The sequence below is a fragment of the Balearica regulorum genome, chromosome 35 (assembly GCF_011004875.1).
Source record: "Balearica regulorum gibbericeps isolate bBalReg1 chromosome 35, bBalReg1.pri, whole genome shotgun sequence".
NCBI lineage: Eukaryota > Metazoa > Chordata > Aves > Gruiformes > Gruidae > Balearica > Balearica regulorum.
In genome coordinates, this window is record NC_046218.1 from 310,746 (window position 1) to 328,732 (window position 17,987).

The 17,987-nt window shown below is 63.8% G+C and overlaps 1 protein-coding gene across 1 annotated transcript; it reads right to left on the bottom strand.

The window, feature by feature from the left end:
• Positions 1-864: 864 nt before the first annotated feature.
• Positions 865-17,410, bottom strand: CACNA1F (calcium voltage-gated channel subunit alpha1 F). The gene is made up of 48 exons (XM_075738676.1): positions 17,383-17,410; positions 16,850-17,093; positions 16,615-16,720; positions 15,804-15,943; positions 15,556-15,698; positions 15,302-15,454; positions 14,523-14,719; positions 14,113-14,216; positions 13,860-14,020; positions 13,687-13,770; positions 13,475-13,562; positions 13,093-13,119; positions 12,690-12,850; positions 12,340-12,565; positions 12,023-12,230; positions 11,084-11,204; positions 10,776-10,857; positions 10,260-10,314; positions 10,104-10,164; positions 9,895-10,027; positions 9,315-9,444; positions 9,036-9,095; positions 8,822-8,928; positions 8,295-8,382; positions 7,711-7,818; positions 7,546-7,598; positions 6,015-6,161; positions 5,696-5,897; positions 5,425-5,583; positions 5,228-5,338; positions 5,060-5,143; positions 4,915-4,935; positions 4,695-4,823; positions 4,512-4,577; positions 4,315-4,406; positions 3,796-3,955; positions 3,567-3,694; positions 3,362-3,458; positions 3,183-3,285; positions 2,987-3,088; positions 2,755-2,885; positions 2,542-2,655; positions 2,310-2,446; positions 2,099-2,236; positions 1,843-2,003; positions 1,620-1,732; positions 1,273-1,539; positions 865-1,188 (listed from the first exon to the last, which is right to left on the bottom strand). The coding sequence occupies exons 1-48, from the start codon at positions 17,408-17,410 to the stop codon at positions 937-939; spliced, it is 5,982 nt and encodes a 1,993-aa protein (XP_075594791.1). The 3' UTR covers positions 865-936.
• Between the last annotated feature and the right edge of the window lie 577 nt (positions 17,411-17,987).

Here is a 17,987-nt window from a genome sequence, read left to right on the forward strand (position 1 = left end):
CTGAGGTAAAATTTACCGTTTCTGAGGAAAAATCCATTTTCCTGATGTAAAAAAAAAAAAAAAAATCCCTCTCCCTGAGGTAAATACCTTTACTTGAAGTAGGACTTTTTTTTTTCAGTTAAAATTTTTTTGGACTAAACCCACTTTTTTTGAGGAAAACTTTTTTTTTTTTCTTCTTGAGGGGAAAAAAAAAAACCCAAACCCTTAATGTTGAGGTAAATATCTTTTTCCTGAGGTAGAAACCTTTGAGGGAAAACCGCCACACACACACCCCAAAACCCACACTTTTTTGATGAAATTCCCTTTTTTTGAGATAAAAATCCTTTTTTTTTTTTGAGGGGGAACCTCTTTTTTTTCTGAGGTAAACTCCCCTCCCTTTTATTGAGGTAAAGCTTTTTTTTTTAAAAATGAAAAAAAGCCCTTTTTTTTAAGGAAAAACTTTTTTTTTAAAAAAAGTTTTTAAAAAAAAAAGTTTCCCTAAAGAAAAAAAAATCCTTTTTTTTTTTTTGGAGGTTAAAGGCCCCCCCCCCCCCCTTTTTTTTGAGGTAACTTTTTTTCTTCTGAGGAAAACTTTTCTTGGAAACTCGTTTTTTGAGGAAACCTCTTTTTTTTGAGAGAGTGGTAAGCCCCTCCTTTTTTTTAAGGAAAAAAAAAAGTTTTTTTTTGAGGACACTTCCCCCCCCCATTTTGAAGAAAAACCCTCGGGGTGGGGGGGGAGACGGACAGGACACGACAGACAACCCCTCTTTTTTTTTAGGTAAAAAACCTTTTTTTTTTTGAGGAAAAGTCCTTTTTTTGAGGAAAACTCCCATTTTTTGAGGAAAAACTTTTTTTTTTTTGGCGGTAATTCTCCCCCCCCCCGCCCCCAGTGACCCCTGTAAACGCCCCCCTCCAGTTCGCAGCCTTTATTGCGGCCCTGCGGGGGGCAGCCGGGTCCTAGAGCCCGCCGACACAGGCCATCTCGTCGGCCAGCTCCTCCTCGGCCGGCGGCCTCAGCGGCTCCTCGTCGCTGTAGACGGCGGCGGGAGCGGGAGGGGGTGTGGAGCGGCGGCGGCGGGTGAGGAGATCGGTAGCGGCGCTTTCCATCTCGTCCATCGTCATGTCGCAGGCGTCGGCGATCTCTCGTTTGGCCACGGCAACGAATTTGGGATCCCGGGCGAACAGCCCCAGCCCCTCCGAGATGAGCACCTGTGGGGCAGGAAGGAGCTGGCACCGGCTCGGGGCGTTGTGCAGCCCCGTTCCCCCCCCCCCCGCCCTGCCCTGTGCACTCACGGCTTCCACCAGGCTGTCGGCAGAGCCGCGGGCCAGCGTGTCCCGAGGGCCACAGGGTCGCAGGCGGAGGGGGCCGGGGGGCCCGCGGTCCCCCACGAACCAGCGTGAGAGTGGGGGGAGGCTCCCCCCGCCACCGCCGCCTCCTCCCGGCGGCGGCCCCCCCTCCACCAGGATGAGGGGCGCGTAGAGGACATGGCCGCGGGTGGGGGCCGTGGCCCAAGAGTGCGAGGAGCCCCCCAGGCGCCACGTCTCGGAGCTGCCGTAACCCTGCGAGGAGGAGGAAGAAGAACGGCAGTGAGTGTGTGTGTGCGTGTGTGTCCCCACTCGTGTGTCACGCGTGGTGGTACCTGGGGCCGTGCAGGGCCGGGAGGGCCCGAGGGGTTGTAGGTGCCCGGGATGGGCTCGTCCTCGCAGCTGCCCTGGCGCCGCAGGCACTGGATGGTGAAGGAGGGCTTCCGACCTGGGGGGCGCTCAGCGTCGTGCGTGTCCCGGACACGAGGGACCGGCCACGGGGAGGAGGGGGTGTGTCTCACTGGGGACCCCGCCCCTCCCCGCAAGCCCCTCCCCTACCTGCGGGGGTGGGCGGCAGGAGTCGCCGCCGCTTGAGCTGCTGCCCTTCGAGGGCCCCGTTGTGGAGGGCGAAGTGCCGGGGGGGCAGCGGCAGCGATCCCCCCCGCGGCCCCTCTCCCGCCCAGCGGGGGGGCTGGGGGGCGGGCACGGTCCCCAACCGCCTGGGGACAGAGACAAGGTGGTAGGGGGCTGACCCTCCAGGAGGGGGGGGGGGGGGTTCCCCCAGGTGTTACAGGGGACGCGGGTGGTGCGTTACCTGTCCCCGGCCCACCGGTGGCGAGGGGCCGAGCCCTCCGGGTCCTCTTCGTGGCTGCCGTCCGCCGCGTCCCCCCCCGGCTCCGCCCCGTCCTCGGGGGGGGCTGGCTCTTCCTGCCTCCCCCCCTCCGACCGCCGCCTGCACACAGGGCCGTGGGACCCACTGCTGGCCCCAGGGACCCCCACATCTGCCCCCCGCCCCCCCGCCGTACCTGCTGCCGAGGCGATGGGTGACGATGTGGGGAAGGGGCGCGGGGTCCTCCCCCTCGGTGGGGACGGGGCTGGCGGCTGGGGGGGGCTCCCCCAGGAGCGGGGGGCTGGGGGCGGAGCCATACAGGGTCTCAGGAGCCTGCGGGCAAGAGGGGCGGGGCATTGCGGTGGGCGTGGCCCTGCAACAAGGGTGCGGTCGGTGGGCGTGGCCTGCAGGTGAGGGGCGGGGCTTACAGCATAGGTCAGCTGCTCCTCCTCGGTGGCCACATGGCCGTCCTCGCCCTCCAGGTCGCAGCTCAGCGCCCGCCGCATCTCGGGGCCCAGCGCCTGCAGCGTCTGCAGCCCGGCCTGGGGAGGGGAGCACAGCGGGTGTGGGTGTGGGGGGTCACCATGGCAAACCCACCCCCCCGTCCCCACAGCCCCACCCCCGGGGGGGGGGGTGCCCACCTGGAGCGCACACTCATTGCTGGGGCCAGCGTTGGGGCCCAGCATCCCCCGCTCCTTCCGCCGCCGGAACTTGCGGAAATAGTCCTGGATCAGGAAGGTGGCGTAGAACTTGCCCACGGTGACCTCCTCCTCTGGCGGGGCGGGGGAACACGGCAGGGTCAGGGGTGCTGGGGTCCCCAAGGGGTGACCCCCCCCTCACAGGGGGCTGGTGGGGACTGACACGCTTGCTCACCTTCAGGTGGGGGGATGACCTCGTCCAGCAGCTTGGGCTTCGTCCTCTTCCAGATCTTCTTGACCACGGTGCGCAGCTCTTTGTTGGCCACGTCCAGGTTCCCTGGGGAGGGGGGGGACACACAGCAAGGAATCGGGGGGTTCCCCCACCCTGACCGTCACACCCCAGGCCTCCAGGCCCCCCCACTTCCCCCAACCTTCCGTCTTGATCTTGAGGGAGGTGCGGACCAGGGCGAAGAGGGTGGCGTTGAAGGTCACGGTCCCGTCCGAGTTGAGGGGCATGTTCATGGCCACCAGGCGCTGGGGGTGATGGGAGGGGGGGTGTGTGTGAGACCCCAGGTGTCTGGGTACCCCCCCCCCAAGAACCCCGGCCGACCTTGCAGGCGACGCGGTGGGGGCAGAGCTTCCCGAAGCCCAGCGGGGGCTGGATCCGGCGCAGCAGCGTCACCACGTCCAGGTGCTTGATGCGGCCCCTGTGGGGTGTGCGGGGTGGTCATGGGGTACCCCCGGCCCGGGGGTGTTGGGGGGTGTTGGGGGGGGGTGTGGGGGGGTGTGTGGGGGTGTGAGAGACGGTGACAGACCTGGCAGCGGGGTCGTACTCGGACCAGACGCGCTTGAACTCGTCCAGGTGGTGGGGGCCCAGGATGGACCAGTCGCGCGTCAGGTAGTCAAAGTTGTCCATGATCACCGCCACAAAGAGGTTGATGATCTGGGGGACACACACACACACAGAGCAACGTGCCGTTGCGGGGGTGTCGGTGTTTCGTGTGGGGCAGTGCCGCCGTGGGGCAGCGCCGCCGTGGGGCTCACCAGGAAGGCGCAGAGCATGAAGAAGCTGATGAAGTAGACGATGGCGAAGTTGCTGCCGCAGGTGAACTCCTCGCCCGGCCCCGCATCCGACTCGGGGTCGCAGCGCTTGCCCGGCAGGCTGGCCAGCATGATCTCCTGCCAGGCCTCCCCCGTGGCGCACCTGCGCCCCACACACCCAGCGCCACCCTATAGGGCCCCTCTGGACCCTATAGGGCCCCCGCAGAACACCCCCCCCCAACCCCTGGAGCAGCCCTGCGGGGGCACCCAGGCCCCATACGGACCTCAGGAGACCCTATAGGAACCCCACGGGGAGCTATGGCTGCCATAGGGGCTCTGCAAGGAGACCACAGACCCTACAGGGACCCCATAAGGTCCCTATAGGGATTCTATAGGCACTGTGCAGTGACCCACAGACCCCAAGGGGCAATAAAGACCCTATAGGGAGCTCCCAAATCCCATCGGGACCCCAGAGCCACCCCCCCCCCCGCCCAGGCCCCACAGGGCCCCCCCCGGCCCCACCTGAAGAGCAGCAGCACGGCCTGGGGGAAGGTCTGGAAGTTGTTGTTGCGGTTGATCTGGGTCCCGTCCTGCAGCGCCACCTTCCCGAAGGTCTGGGGGGGGACAGGGGGCTTGCGAGACCCCCCCCTTGCACTGGGGGGGGCGGTGTGGGGGTGTGTGGGTGTGCACGCGTGCGGCGCTCACACAAGGCCCCTCACCTGCATGCCGATGACGGCGTAGATGAAGAAGATCATGGCAATGAGGAGGGCAACGTAGGGCAGGGCCTGTGCGGGATGGAGCGGGGTGTGGGGGGGTGTGCGTGTGTCCCCGCACCGTGGCCACCCCGTGCCGCGTGTGTCTCCCCCCCCCCCCCGCAGTGTCCCCCCCCCCCGCCATCCCACCTGGAAGGACTTGACGAAGGTCCAGAGCAGGGTGCGGATGCCCTCGCCCTTGGACAGCAGCTTCACCAGCCGCATCACCCGGAACAGCCGGAAGAAGGTGATGGAGATGCGGGAGCTGTCCTCTGAGCTCTGCGGGAGGGGGCACAGCAGGGTGTGAGGGGCACCCCAAAACTCCTGCACACACCCACCCCAGTCCCCGAACCAGAGGACACCCCCGTACCTCACCAACATGACCCCCGTTCTGTCGCACGCGGGCGTGAGGAACCACGGATGGAGATGGATGGAGACAGCGATGTGTGCGAGGACCACAGACACGGGGGTTGGGGGGGGGACACACCCCGGGGGAAAAGCGGGGGGTGACTCACGTTGACCTCGGTGACGGCGATGTCCACCACGCTGCCCACCACGATGAGGGCGTCGAAGGTGTTCCAGGCATCGCAGAAGTAGTGCTGCGCACAAGGGAGGCGGGTAGTGAGGACACACACACCCCCCCCCGTGCGACACACGCACACCCCCCCCCCCCCCAATCCTACCCGTGGTTTGAAGGCGATGATCTTGAGCACCATCTCGACGGTGAAGAGCCCCGTGAACACCATGTTGAGCAGGTCCATCACGTAGTTGAAGGGCTTGGACTGCTCGTAGTGCTTTGGGGGGGGACGACACAGAGTGGGGGGTCCTTAACCGCCCCCCAGGACCCCTCAGGGTGTTCCCCCCCCCCGGCCCACCTCACCTGGACAGCCAGGGCGATGGTGTTGAGGAGGATGAGGACGAACATGATGTACTCGAAGGCGGTGGAGTTGACCATGGCCCAGACGCGGTACTGGCTGCGGTTCTTGGGGATGTAGCGCCGCAGTGGCTGCGCCTTCAGGGCGTACTCCACGCACTGCCGCTGCGGGGTGTAGCGGGGACACACACACACACACACACAGAGCCGGCTGTCATGGGGGACAGCACCGCATACAGGGAGGGTGACGAGGTGACACCGCAGCGTCCCCGGGCACCTGGTTCTTGTCCAGCTCGCAGTTGCGGTACTCGCTCTCCCCCTGTGCCCGGAAGGTGATGATGACGAAGCCGACGAAGATGTTCATCATGAAGAAGGCGATGACGATGATGTAGACGATGAAGAAGATGGAGATCTCCACCCGGTAGTTGTAGATGGGACCCTGGTCCTCGGCGTTGGCATCGATGGCCTTGTACAGCAGCCTGAGGGGGGGACACACACACAAACACAGGGCGGGGGGGGGGTGTGTGTGTGGGGGGGGGTACCCACCACCACGGGGGGGGGGGTTGAGTGTCACCGCCCCCCCCGGGGTGACTCACGCTGGCCAGCCCTCAAAGGTGGAGACGGTGAAGAGCGCCATCATCCCCGCCAGCACGTTGTCGAAGTTGAAGTCGCTGTTGTGCCAGAGGCGCTCCCGCACCGACGGGTGGGAGACGTCCCCGTCCTTGTACACCAGGAAGGTGCCCCTGCGCGGGGGGGGGGGTGACAGCGGGTGGGGACACCACGACAACGGGTGACACCGCACCCAGGGGGTGACAGACACCACCCCGGCACCACGAATGAGCCCCTGCCCACGGCCATCAGCGGGGCAGGGGACACTGGGGGACACAGCGACACGGTGGGCACACTGCGGGACACAGACACAGGTACAGCCTCCACTCACGCTCCCCACACAGACCCTGAACTCACACTCGCTCTACACTCACAATATACTCTGGCTACACTCACAATCCACACATGCTCGGTGGCCCACATGCGCTAAGCACACACGTACACAGAGCTTACACTCGTGTCTACGCTCACACTCGAGTTACACTCTGCCTACACTCACAAACTACGCTCACATGAACAATCAACACTCACACTCAAGCTACACTCACTCAGCCTACACTCAGCCTACACTCACTCATCCTATACTCACACTCAGTCTACACCCTCAGCCTACACGCACACTATGCCCTCAGCCTACACTCACAATCTACATTCACGCTCTATCTACACTCACTTAAGATACACTCAGACTCAGCTTACACTCAAATTATACTCACATCTACACTCAGCCTACACTCACACTCAGCCTGGCACTCACACTCAACTGACACAGCCTACACTCACTCAAGCTACACTCACATCGATGCTCACAGCCCGTATTCCACTCAAACTACACTCACTCAGCCTACACTCACACTCAAGCTACACTCACAGCCTATACTCACACTCAACCAATACTCACACTCAGTCTACACTCACACTCAATGTACACTCACACAATCAGCCTATACTCAAGCTACACTCACACTCAATCTAAACTCACTCAAGGTACACTCATAGTCAGCCTGCACTTGCACGCTAAACTCAGCCTATACTCACTCAAGCTACACTCACATCTACACTCAATGCCTACACTCATACTCAAGTTACAATCACACTCAGCCTACCCTCACACAGCCTACCGTCATGCCTACACTCACTCAACCCACACTCCCTCACTACCTACAGCCTACACCCGCCTAACACACACCCTGCACTCCCAACCTACCCTCACTCCTGCTCCCACTTCCACTCACGCTCCCACTCCCACTCACGCTCACTCCCACTCACGCTCACTCCCACTCACACTCATGCTCACACTCCCGCTCACACTCATGCTCACACTCCCACTCACGCTCACTCCCACTCACGCTCCCGCTCACACTCACACTCACGCTCACACTCCCGCTCACACTCCCGCTCACACTCCCGCTCACGCTCCCGCTCACGCTCCCGCTCCCGCTCACACTCCCTCTGGGGGCCCAGCAGGGCAGTGGGGGCAGCGGGGGGGGTGTCAGCCTGGGGGGTGCTGGGACCCACTTGCACTCGCCGGGTGTGTGCTTGGCCTCGTCCGTGCAGCTGTAGAACTTCCCCTGCGGAACCCGGGGAGTCAGGGGGACCCCAACCCCCTCGTGGGGGGATTTGGGGGACCCCCCGGGGGTGTGGGGGGGTCTGTCCCATGTGTCGTGTGTTCCCCCCCCCCACCTTGAAGAGCTGCACCCCGATGCAGGCGAACATGAACTGCAGCAGCGTGGTGACGATCATGATGTTGCCGATGGTGCGGATGGCCACGAAGACGCACTGCACCACGTGCTGGGGACAGAGCGACGGACGGACGTCGGGGACGTGGGGACAACGGGAACACCCAGGGGACATCAGGGACAAGGGGACATGAACAGGGACAGTGGGAACACCCTGTGCTGGGGACAACACGACGTCAGGGACAGCCGGACAATGGGGACACCAGGACAAGGGGACACCGGGAACACCGTGACACCAGGGACACGAGGACACCGGTGACACCCCGTGCTGGTGACATCAGGGACACCCAGACACCCCGTGCTGGTGACATCAGGACACCCGGATAAAAGGGGACACCCGTGACATCACAACACTGCCACTGACATCATCCATGTCACCAGCAGTGCCAGGGGGACCCCCAGCTCCCAGTCCCATCCCCCCAGCGACACCAGTAACACCCCACACGCGGGGGCGTCCCAGTGCCTCCCAGTCCCACCAGTACAGCCTGCAGCACACCACGGGCCCTCCCAGTGCTCCCAGTGCCGCACCTTGAGGCCCTTGGCGCGGTTGATGGCTCGCAGCGGCCGCAGGACGCGCAGCACCCGCAGAATCTTCACCACCGAGATGGCGCTGGAGCTGTCGCGGGCACCGGGGGACACCAGTGCTCCCAGTGCCTCCCAGTAACACTCCCAGTGCCCCCAGCGGCGCTCCCAGTATTCCCAGTGACGTTCCTTGTACCCTCCCCAGTGACAACAGTGACTTTCCCAGTGCCCCCAGCTGCACTCCCAGTGCCCCCACTGTGCCCGGTAGCACTCCCAGTGCCTCCCAGTGCTCCCAGCAGCACTCCCAGTGCCTCCCAGTACCCCCACTGCACCCAGCAGCACTCCCAGCATGTTCCAACACCCCCATCCAGTGCTCCCAGTACCACCAGTGGCACTCCCAGTGCCCCCAACGCTGATCCCAGTGCCTCTAAAAGCACTCCAAGTGCTCCCAGTGCCTCCCAGTCCTCCCAACGGCGTTCCCAGTGCCCCAGTGGCGCTCCCAGTGCCTCCCAGTTCCGCCCGCGGCGGCTCACTGGATGCCGAAGGAGATGAGGGAGACGCCGACCACCAGCAGGTCGAGGAGGTTGAACCAGTTGCGGCAGAAGGAGCCTTTGTGCAGGAAGGCGCCGAAGGCCGTCATCTGGGGGAGACCGTGAACCCCGACATCCGGGACCCCCCCAAACCCCAGGGACTCCCCAAAAACCGTGGGGACCCCCCCAAAATCCCAGGGGACACCCCCCCGTGTACCTTGAGCAGGATCTCCACGGTGAAGATGGAGGTGAAGGCGTAGTCAAAGTAGCCCAAGATCTGGGGGGGGGGGGGAACAGGGTGACCCCCAACACCCCCCAACCCCCCCAGGGCCCCCCAAAACCCCCAGGGCCCCCCCCAGATCCCCCCAGCACCCCACATTTCTGCCCCCCACCACCGGGTGAGCAGATCCCGTGCGGTTACGGGGTGAATTAACATCCACTCGCCCGCCCCCTGCCCAGTTTGTCCCAGTTCATCCCAGTTTGCCCAGTATCCCACGTGGTTGCGGGGTGAGTGGGCGCGGACGGGGTCCTCGGCGGCCAGCGAGACGCTGCTGAGGATGATGAAGACGAGGATGAGGTTGGTGAAGACGTGGTGGTGGATGAGGGCGTGGCACCGCACCCGCAGCCTGCGCCGAGCACCAGTGCTCCCAGTTACTCCCAGTTACTCCCCTCCGTCCCAGTTTACCAGACGCCTTACCCCCACCCCAGTTACTCCCAGGTCCCCCCCAGTTTGTGTCCCCAGTCCCAGTGCTCCCAGTGCCCCCAGTCCTCTAGTCCCAGTGTCTCCAGTCCTTCTCCCAGTTTGTGTCCCCAGTCCCAGTGCTCCCAGTGCCCCCAGTCCTCTAGTCCCAGTGTCTCCAGTCCTTCTCCCAGTTTGTGTCCCCAATGCCAGTCCTCCCAGTTTGTCCCCCATCCCAGTGCTCCCCGTTTGTGCTCCCAGTCCTCCCAGTGCCCCCAGTACCCCCACTCCCCGTACTCCCAAGTCCTCCCAGTACCCCCAGTTTGTTCCCAGTCCCAGTGCCCCCAGTACCCCCAGTGCTCCCAGTACCCCCAGTGCTCCCAGTGCCCTGTCTCACGGGTTGGTGCTGCCCAGCAGGAAGAAGGCGCTGCCCTCGGGGATCGGCACCACTTTGGTTTTGGGGGGCTCCTCCAGGGACTCCAGCCGGGGCCCCCCCAGACTCTCCCGCTCCCCCCCGGTCTCCTCGTCACCTGTAGGGGACACAGGTGTCCGCGCGCTGTCACCCCGACACCCCAGATCCCGCCCCCCCCGCCGGGTGACACTCACCTTCCTCGCTCCCCTCCTCTTCCTCCTCCTCCTCCTCCTCCTCCGGCTGCTCCCCCTCAACCTGGGGAGGGATTTGGGGGGGGGGGAGCTGAGTGTGCGAGGGGCGTGCACACTTGGGGGGCTGGGGGGGGGGGGGCACACCCCGCTCACACTCACCTTCACACTCACGTCCTGGCTCCCCGCGCCGGCCTCCACCTCCCCGGCCTTCTCCCTGTTTTGGGGGGAGGGGGGGGGGGGGGGCTCAGACAGAGGAGCCAGGTGTCTGGGGGACCCACACCCAGGGGACCCCCCCCCAAAAGGGACCCACACCCAGGGGACCCCCCCCCCCCAAAGGGACCCACACCCAGGGACCCCCCCCCCCAAAAGGACCCACACCCAAAGGGACCCCCCCCCAAAGGGACCCACACCCAGGGACCCCCCCCACAAAAGGGACCCACATCCAGGGGACCCCCCCCCCAAAGGGACCCACATCCAGGGGACCCCCCCCACAAAAGGGACCCACACCCAGGGACCCCCCCCACAAAAGGGACCCACATCCAGGGGACCCCCCCCACAAAAGGACCCACATCCAGGGGACCCCCCCCCCAAAGGGACCCACACCCAGGGGACCCCCCCCACAAAAGGGACCCCCAAAGGGACCCCCCCCAAAGGGACCCCGACGTCCGAGCTCACTTTTTGTCGCCCCCCGAGTTGATGTTGTCGCCGTCGGCCAGGTTGTCGACGGCGATGGCCAAGAAGACGTTGAGGAGGATGTCTGCGGGGAGAAAAGGGTCAACCAGCGCTCCCAGTATCCTCCCAGTATCCTCCCAGTTCCCCTCTCATCAGGTTCACTCCTGCTCCCAGTTCCACCCCCCCCACCCATCTCTGTTTCCCAGCCCGGTGTCGCCCACACCAGCCCCCCAGTCTCCCTTCCCAGTCCCTCCCAGTTACCCTGCACCCCTCTCCCAGTCCTTCCCAGTGCTCCCAGTACGCCCACGCACAGTTCCCGCAGATGAAGAGGATGACGAAGTAGACGCAGACGAGCATCCCGGGGAAGACGGGGCCGCCGTACGCCATGATGCCGTCGTACATCACCGCGTTCCAATCCTCCCCTGTCAGGATCTGGAGGGAGCCCCCCCAAAACACCAGGGTCACCCCAAAACCTCCACATCCCCCCGTCAAAACCAGTACACCCCCCCTGGTGCTCCCAGTACACCCTCCCAGTGCTCCCAGTACATCGCTGCCTCCCTATTCTCCTCCGTCAGGGCGCGGCTTCACCCTGGAGTAACTATAGGATGGTGAAGGGATGTGTTTTGGGGGGGGGGCTCATTGGTTTTGGGGGGCTCCCCACGGGTTTTGGGGTCCCCCACAGGTTTGGGGGGGGTCTCTCATGGGATTTCAGGGTCCTTCTCTGGGTTTTGGGGTCTCCTCAGGGACTTCATGGTTTCCCCACAGGTTTCGCGGATCTCCCACGGGTTTCAGGGGTCTCCCATGGGTTTTGGGGTCCCCCTCTGGGTTTTGGGGTCTCCCCACAGGTTTTAGGGGTCTCCCAGGGGTTTTGGGGTCCCCCAGGAGTTTCAGGGTCTCCCCACAGGTTTTGGAATCCCCCACAGGTTTCAGGGTCCCCCCATGGGATTTCAGGGTCCCCCTCTGGGTTTTGGGATCTCCCCACAGGTTTTAGAGGTCTCCCAGGGGTTTTGGGGTCCCCCAGGAGGTTTGGGGTCCCCCCCCAGGAGTTTCAGGGTGTCCCCTCCAGGAGGTTTTGGAGTCCCTCACAGGTTCCAGGATCCTCCACGCATTTTGAGCTTCCCCCTGTGGGTTTTGGGGTCCTCCCACGGGTATCAAGGTCCCCCTCCGGATATCGGGGTCACCCCCCTCTGGGTTTTGGGGTGTCGTGTCCCGTTCCCACCCCCCCCCCACCCCCGTGAATTTCAGGGTACCTGGAAGACGGTGAGCAGAGCCTGAGGGAAGGTATCGAAGGTGCTGCGCTTGGTCTGGGTCTCGTCGAAGCTGAAGCGTCCCCCGAAGAGCTGCATGCCCAGCAGGGCGAAGATGATGATGAAGAGGAAGAGGAGGAGGAGGAGGGAAGCGATGGACTTCATGGAGTTCAACAAAGAGCCCACCAGGTTGCTCAGCGACGCCCAGTGCCTGCGGGACGCCGGGGTTACTGGGAGGACTGGGAAAGGATTCGCCACGCCAACAGGAGGCGGCGGGTTGTCACCGCGTCCCCGAACGTCGTCGTCGTCGTCACCATCACCTGGTGACTTTAAAGACGCGGAGGAGACGGACGCAGCGGAGGACGGAGATGCCCAGGGGTTCCATGGCCCCTCGTTCCACCAGCGCCGTTTCCAACACCCCGCCGCACACCACGAAACAATCGAAGCGGTTGAAGAAGCTGGCGAAGTAACAGGCGGGGCCCAGGGCGTACAGCTTCAACACCATCTCGGCGGCGAACAACGACAGCAACGCCTTGTTGGCGTAGGCTTCCAGAGGGGGAAAAAAAAAAAACCAAAACCCAAAAATACCGGGAGGTGTTGGAGAAACAGCCGCGCGCGCACCCCCCCCGCAACAATCGGAGGGCGTTGGGGCGTTGTTGCGGGGTTGTACCTTGCGTTTGGGTGAGCCAAGGGGGTTGCCCGTGGTGCTCGGAGGCGATGGTGAGGGTGTTGAGGAAGACGAGGAGTAAGACGGTCCAGTAGAAGGAGACGGATTTCACCGCCCCGCGGCACCGGCGGCGCCACAGGCGGTTCAGTCGGCGCAGGCGGCGCCTTGGGGGGGCGGAAATTGGGGGTACGGGGGTGGGGGGGTGGGGGGATTCGGGGGTACGGGAGGGGACGGAGGGGTGTTGGGACAGGCGGACGTGGGAGCGGGGGTATTTTGGGGGCAGAGGGGAGGTGTTGGGGTTACAGAGACACCCCCCTGTCAGGTGGGAGGATTTGGGGGGGGCCTCGCTGCATGCCCCCCCTTTTTTCCGCCCCCACCCCCGTTATTTCCCCCCCCCGCAACTCACCAGAATTTCGTCTTCGTAATTTTGCCCCTGGGGAGGGAAAAGCGCAAAGTTACCTCAAAATTTGAGGGGGGGGTCCCAGGAGGTGACGGACGGGGGTTCCCTGAGGCCATGGGGAGGGTTTTGGGGTCCCCGGGGGGGGGGGCAGGGGGGCTTAGAGGGGCTATGGAGGGGTCCCTGATGGCTTTGGGGGGGGGGGGCAGTTTTGGGGTCTCTGGGGGGGCACGGGGATTTGGGGGGAGTGTCTCAGCATCAGCATTGATATCTCAGGGAGGCTGGGGGGGTCCCGGTGGATATTGGGGGGCCACTGGGGGGGCGAGGAGGGTCTTGGGGGGGATCCCAGGGGTATGGGGGGGTCCCGGGCGCCCCCCATTTCGGCACTCACAGGCAGCGGTCGCAGGCGGTCGGCTGCGCCTCCTCCTCGCCCACCGTCTCGGTGTTCACCGACGTCGTCTCACTGCCGGGAAGGCTGGCTGGGGGGTGGGTGGGTCAAAGGTCAGCGCCGTGCAGGGGACCCCGATATCCAGGATAAAGGGTTTTTTTGGGGGGGGGGGGAGACACCCCAATATCGTGGGGAACCCCGTCGGGGGTCGTTACCGTGGGTGTCGGTGGAGTGACTGGCGTGCCGCAGCCACTTCAGCCGCGGTTTCCGCTTCCCCATCAGGTCCTCGGCCGTCAGGCCTGCGGGTCGGAGCAGGGCAGGGGTTTGGGGTGCCGAAGATTTTGGGGAGGGGGGGCGCCCCGCGACATCCCCCCGAAACCCCACTTACGGTGTTTTTCGTGCTCCCCCTCGTCCTCGTCGCCCTCCAGGTCCTCGGCCTGGGTGATCCAATCCATGTAGCCGCGGAGATCTTCCTCCAGCTGCTGCTTCTCCCTCAGCTTCTGGAAGTCTCCGCGGGCTTTGGCCTTCTCACGCTCCTTGGAGAACTCTCTTCGTGGGGACACACACACACACACACACGCGCGCGTGTGACGCCGCGCACGCTAACGACACGCTGACGTCACGCTTCATGATGTCCTCACCCGCTCAGCACCCCCAGCACCAAGTTGAGGACAAAGAAGGAGCCGAAGATGACGAGGCTGACGAAGTAAATCCAGGGTAGCTCGTGGCCCATGGCGTCCTGCATCTGTAAAAGAGGGGGGGCCCCGATGTGGTTGGGGAGGGGGGATTTGGGGGGCGGGATTTGGGGGGCAGGATTTGGGGGGATGGGGAGGGGGGGATTTGGGGGGTAGGGGGGTTAGGTGGGACCCCAAATCCACGCCTCAGCGGCACGCGAGGTGATGCGAGCAACGCTCGGGCACCGGCACAGAGGTTTTTGGGGAGGCGCTCACGGAGAGGGGTAAGGATTTTGGGGGTGCTCAGGGAAGCGAGGGGGGGGCTGTAAGGATTTTTTTGGGGTGTGTGGTGGGGAGGGAGGGTGGGGGGGGCTCACCCAGTAGAGAACGTCCGTCCATCCCTCCATGGTGATGCACTGGAAGACGGTGAGCATGGCGAAGAAGAAGTTGTCGAAGTTGGTGATGCCGCCGTTGGGTCCCTCCCAGCGCCCCCGGCACTCGGTGTTGTTCTGGAGGCAGGCGCGGCCGTGACCCGAAAAAGCGCAAGGGGAGGGGTCGTCCTCCGACTCTAAATCTGGGGGGGGGGGGGCAAAAGGGGGGGGTTAGCACCCCTAAAATGGGGTTTGGGGGGGTCCCTGGGGTGTTTTGGGAGAGCGTGGGGGGGGTGCGGGGTGCAGAGGAGGGGAGTAAGGAGGGCCGGGAGCTTCAGTGTGCTGGAGATGGGGGGGTGTAAAGGGGATGGGGGGGGCAAAATTGGGGCGCAGGGGGGTGGGATCATGCGGGGGGGGGCGCTTGGGATCAGTGCGGGGGTGTCTTGAGTCAGGGGGTGGGTGCTGAGCGGCTCTAAGTGGGGGTCTCAGGGTGCTGGGGGGTGTCTGAGGGGCCTTGGGGTGCCAAGTGCCCTTGCTGGGGGGGTCTCAGGGTGCTGGGGGGGGGGTCTCAGGGGCTCTCAGGGTGCTGAGGGGGTCCTGGGTGCTGGGGGGGGCGGGTCTCAGGGTGTTTGGGAGGGGGGCAAGTGCCCTCGCTGGGGTGTCACTTGGGGGGGGGGCGTCTCCCAACTGCCTTTCACTGACAGACCCAGATTCTTTGTGGGGGTGTCCCAGATATTCTGGGGGTCCCTGGGGTGTGATCATTCCCCCGTGTCCCCCCCCCTTACCGGATCCGATGAAGAAACAGGTCTTGTGCATGCGGCCGATGAAGAGCTCGAGGCCGATGATGGCGTAGATGATGATGACGAAGAGGACGAGGAGGGCGATGTGCAGCAGCGGCACCATGGCCTTCATGATGGAGTTGAGGACGATGTGGAGACCTGCGGCGGGGTGGGGGGGGAAGGGGGGGGCAGGGGTTGGCAGGAGGCTGCGGGGTGGCCCCCCCCCCACCCCAAGTGCGATTCCCCAAAACCGATCTCACTGGGGACGCCGGAGACGAGGCGGAGGGGCCGGAGGACACGGAAGGCGCGCAGGGCTTTGACGTCGAAGCCCCCCGGTTTCCCGCTCATGTGGTGGGCTTCGCCGGGTTTGTGGGACGCCTGCTCCAGGATGACGCTGAAGAGCCTGAGGGAGAATTTTTTTGGGGGAGGAGGACACGGACACATACGTTTGCAGACCTGCACCCCCCCCCGCTTTGCCCGTCCCCCTCCCTTGGGGACAAATCCTCACCCCACGATGACGATGACGAAGTCGAGGAGGTTCCAGCCGTTGCGGATGTAGGCGCTGGGGTGCAGCACCAGCCCGTAGGCGATGATCTTCAGGAAGGTCTCCACCGTGAAGATGATGAGGAAGACGTACTCCACTTGTTCCTGGAGAAAGAAAAAGTGGGGGGGACCCAGGTATTTGGGGGTGTCCCACCCCTATAACCTCCCCTCCCACAGGGGCACCCACTTCCTCACAGGGGACAAGGGCATCCGGGGCCACCACCCACCCTCACGTCCCACCACCCTTCTCCTGGGGGATATTGGCTTTGGGGACTCCCCCCCCAAAACTACCCCCCCACCCTTCCCAGAATCCCCTTCTCCTGGGGGACAAGGGACAGTGGCATTTGGGGGACACCCCCCCCCCAAAAAAAAAAGGTGTGTGTGTCCCCCTTTCCCAGCATCCCCTTCTCTCGGCACCCAGGCATCCGGGCTGGCTAAGCCGGGATTAACACCCACCCCAGAGCCGGTTAAGCGGCTTACAGGCAACAGCACACGCGTGTGCGAGAGGCACACGTGTGGCACGCGCTTCAGGGGACACCCCCCATCACCCCACTGACCCTCCCCACACACACAACCCCACCGAGGGGGGGACACACCCCGGTGTCGGGGCGGCCCCCCACATTCCGGATTCCCTCTGGCGCCCAAAGCGGCTTCATTAGGCAGCGGCGTTATCCCTTAACGAGCTAAACCAGCACCTGACTGGGACCAGTTAAGGACAACGGGTCCAGTGAAAGTGGGGGGGGTGGGGGCCCCCTTTTTTAGAGGGGGTTCCTCACCAGGTTGTGGTTGGCGGCGTTGGAGTCATCCTCAGGGAAGGGGATGTAGACCCCCAGAGCCACGCAGTTGGCGAAGATGGTGGCGAGGATGAGGATGTCGAAGGGCCTGGGGGTTAAAAGAAAAAGGGGGGGGGGCAGCAGGCTGGGGAGGGAGGGAACCGCCCCCCAAACCTGCAGCCCCCTCAACCCCCCTAAAATTTCCCCCCCACACCCCAAAAAACGCCCCCCAACTCACTTCCACTCGACGATGCTGATGGCCGCCCGGCGGATGGGGTTGTTGAGGCGGAGGCAGAAGAGGGCACGGGGGGAGCGGTGGACCCCCCCGGAGCCCTGCCCTTTGTGTTTGGTGTGGGGGGGACGTCGGTGCCGCTGTCCCGGGGGGGTCCCTCCGCCTGCTGGACCCCCGTTGCCTTCACCTATCGGCCACCCCGGGGGCTGTCCCATGGCTTCGGCAAATGACGGCGGCTCCTTGGGGGGTCCTGGGGATGTGGGGGGGCGATCAAGGTGGGGGCAAGGACACACCCCCCCCCAAACCCTCCTGGACTCCCCCAAAAGCTCTCCAGCCCTGGGACCCCCTGCCCACACAGGGACCACCCCTTAACACCCACATCCCATAGACCAGGGACCCCCCCCATACTCTAAGGGACCCCCCTCATACTGTTGGGGACCCCCCCATAATCTCAGGGACACCCCCCCTCACTGGGGACCCCCTCCAAACCCTCTCTTCCCAAGAACCCCCATATCCCCCTGAGACCCCCCCAGACTCACCCTCTCCATTCTCCTCTGACTCCGACATGGCAAGGGGTGTCCAGGGGGTTGTTTCTGGAGGTCTGGGGGTACCTGTTGGGGGTCGGGGGGGGGTTATTTTAGGGGTGTCCAGTAAGGTTGGGGTACCTTGAAGGTACCTACAGAGTCTGGGGAGGGGTGTTCAGATAGTCTGAGGGACTTTCAAGAGGATTTTGGGGGGGTCTGGTGGGGTTTGGGACCATTTAGGAGATATATAGGAGGTATTTGGGGAGGGTGGGGGGATATCTAGGGGGGTTTGGGGGTATTTTGGGGGGGTGTAGGGGTATTTAGGGGGGTCTGTGGGTGCTGGGGTAGCTCCCGGGCCCTCCCCACAGCTCCACAGCTCGTCCCGCGGCCCCCAGCTCGTCACTGCCAGGAGATTAAGAGCTTAACGAGAGCGTTGTGCCAGAGACAGGGGAGAGCGGCGCTGCCCACGTGCCGGGGCACACGCGTGTGTGAGGGGGACAGGGCATGAGTGCGCGGGGAGCAAGGGCACAAGAGGGATGGGTGGAGGTGGGGGGGGGGGGACAGGGATGGGGGGCACACATACAGGGGGGCACAGATGCGACACACGTGTGTGAGAGGGA

Excerpts from the sequence above, each read along its gene's own strand:
- CACNA1F (XM_075738676.1), bottom strand. The coding sequence starts at position 17,410 with ATGTCGGAGTCAGAGGAGAATGGAGAGG. Across the intron at positions 17,094-17,382 it reads GTCAGAGGAGAATGGAGAGG|GACCCCCCAAGGAGCCGCCG; the intron begins GTGAGTCTGGGG and ends CCACATCCCCAG. Across the intron at positions 2,237-2,309 it reads ACCCATCGCCTCGGCAGCAG|GCGGCGGTCGGAGGGGGGGA; the intron begins GTACGGCGGGGG and ends CCCTGTGTGCAG.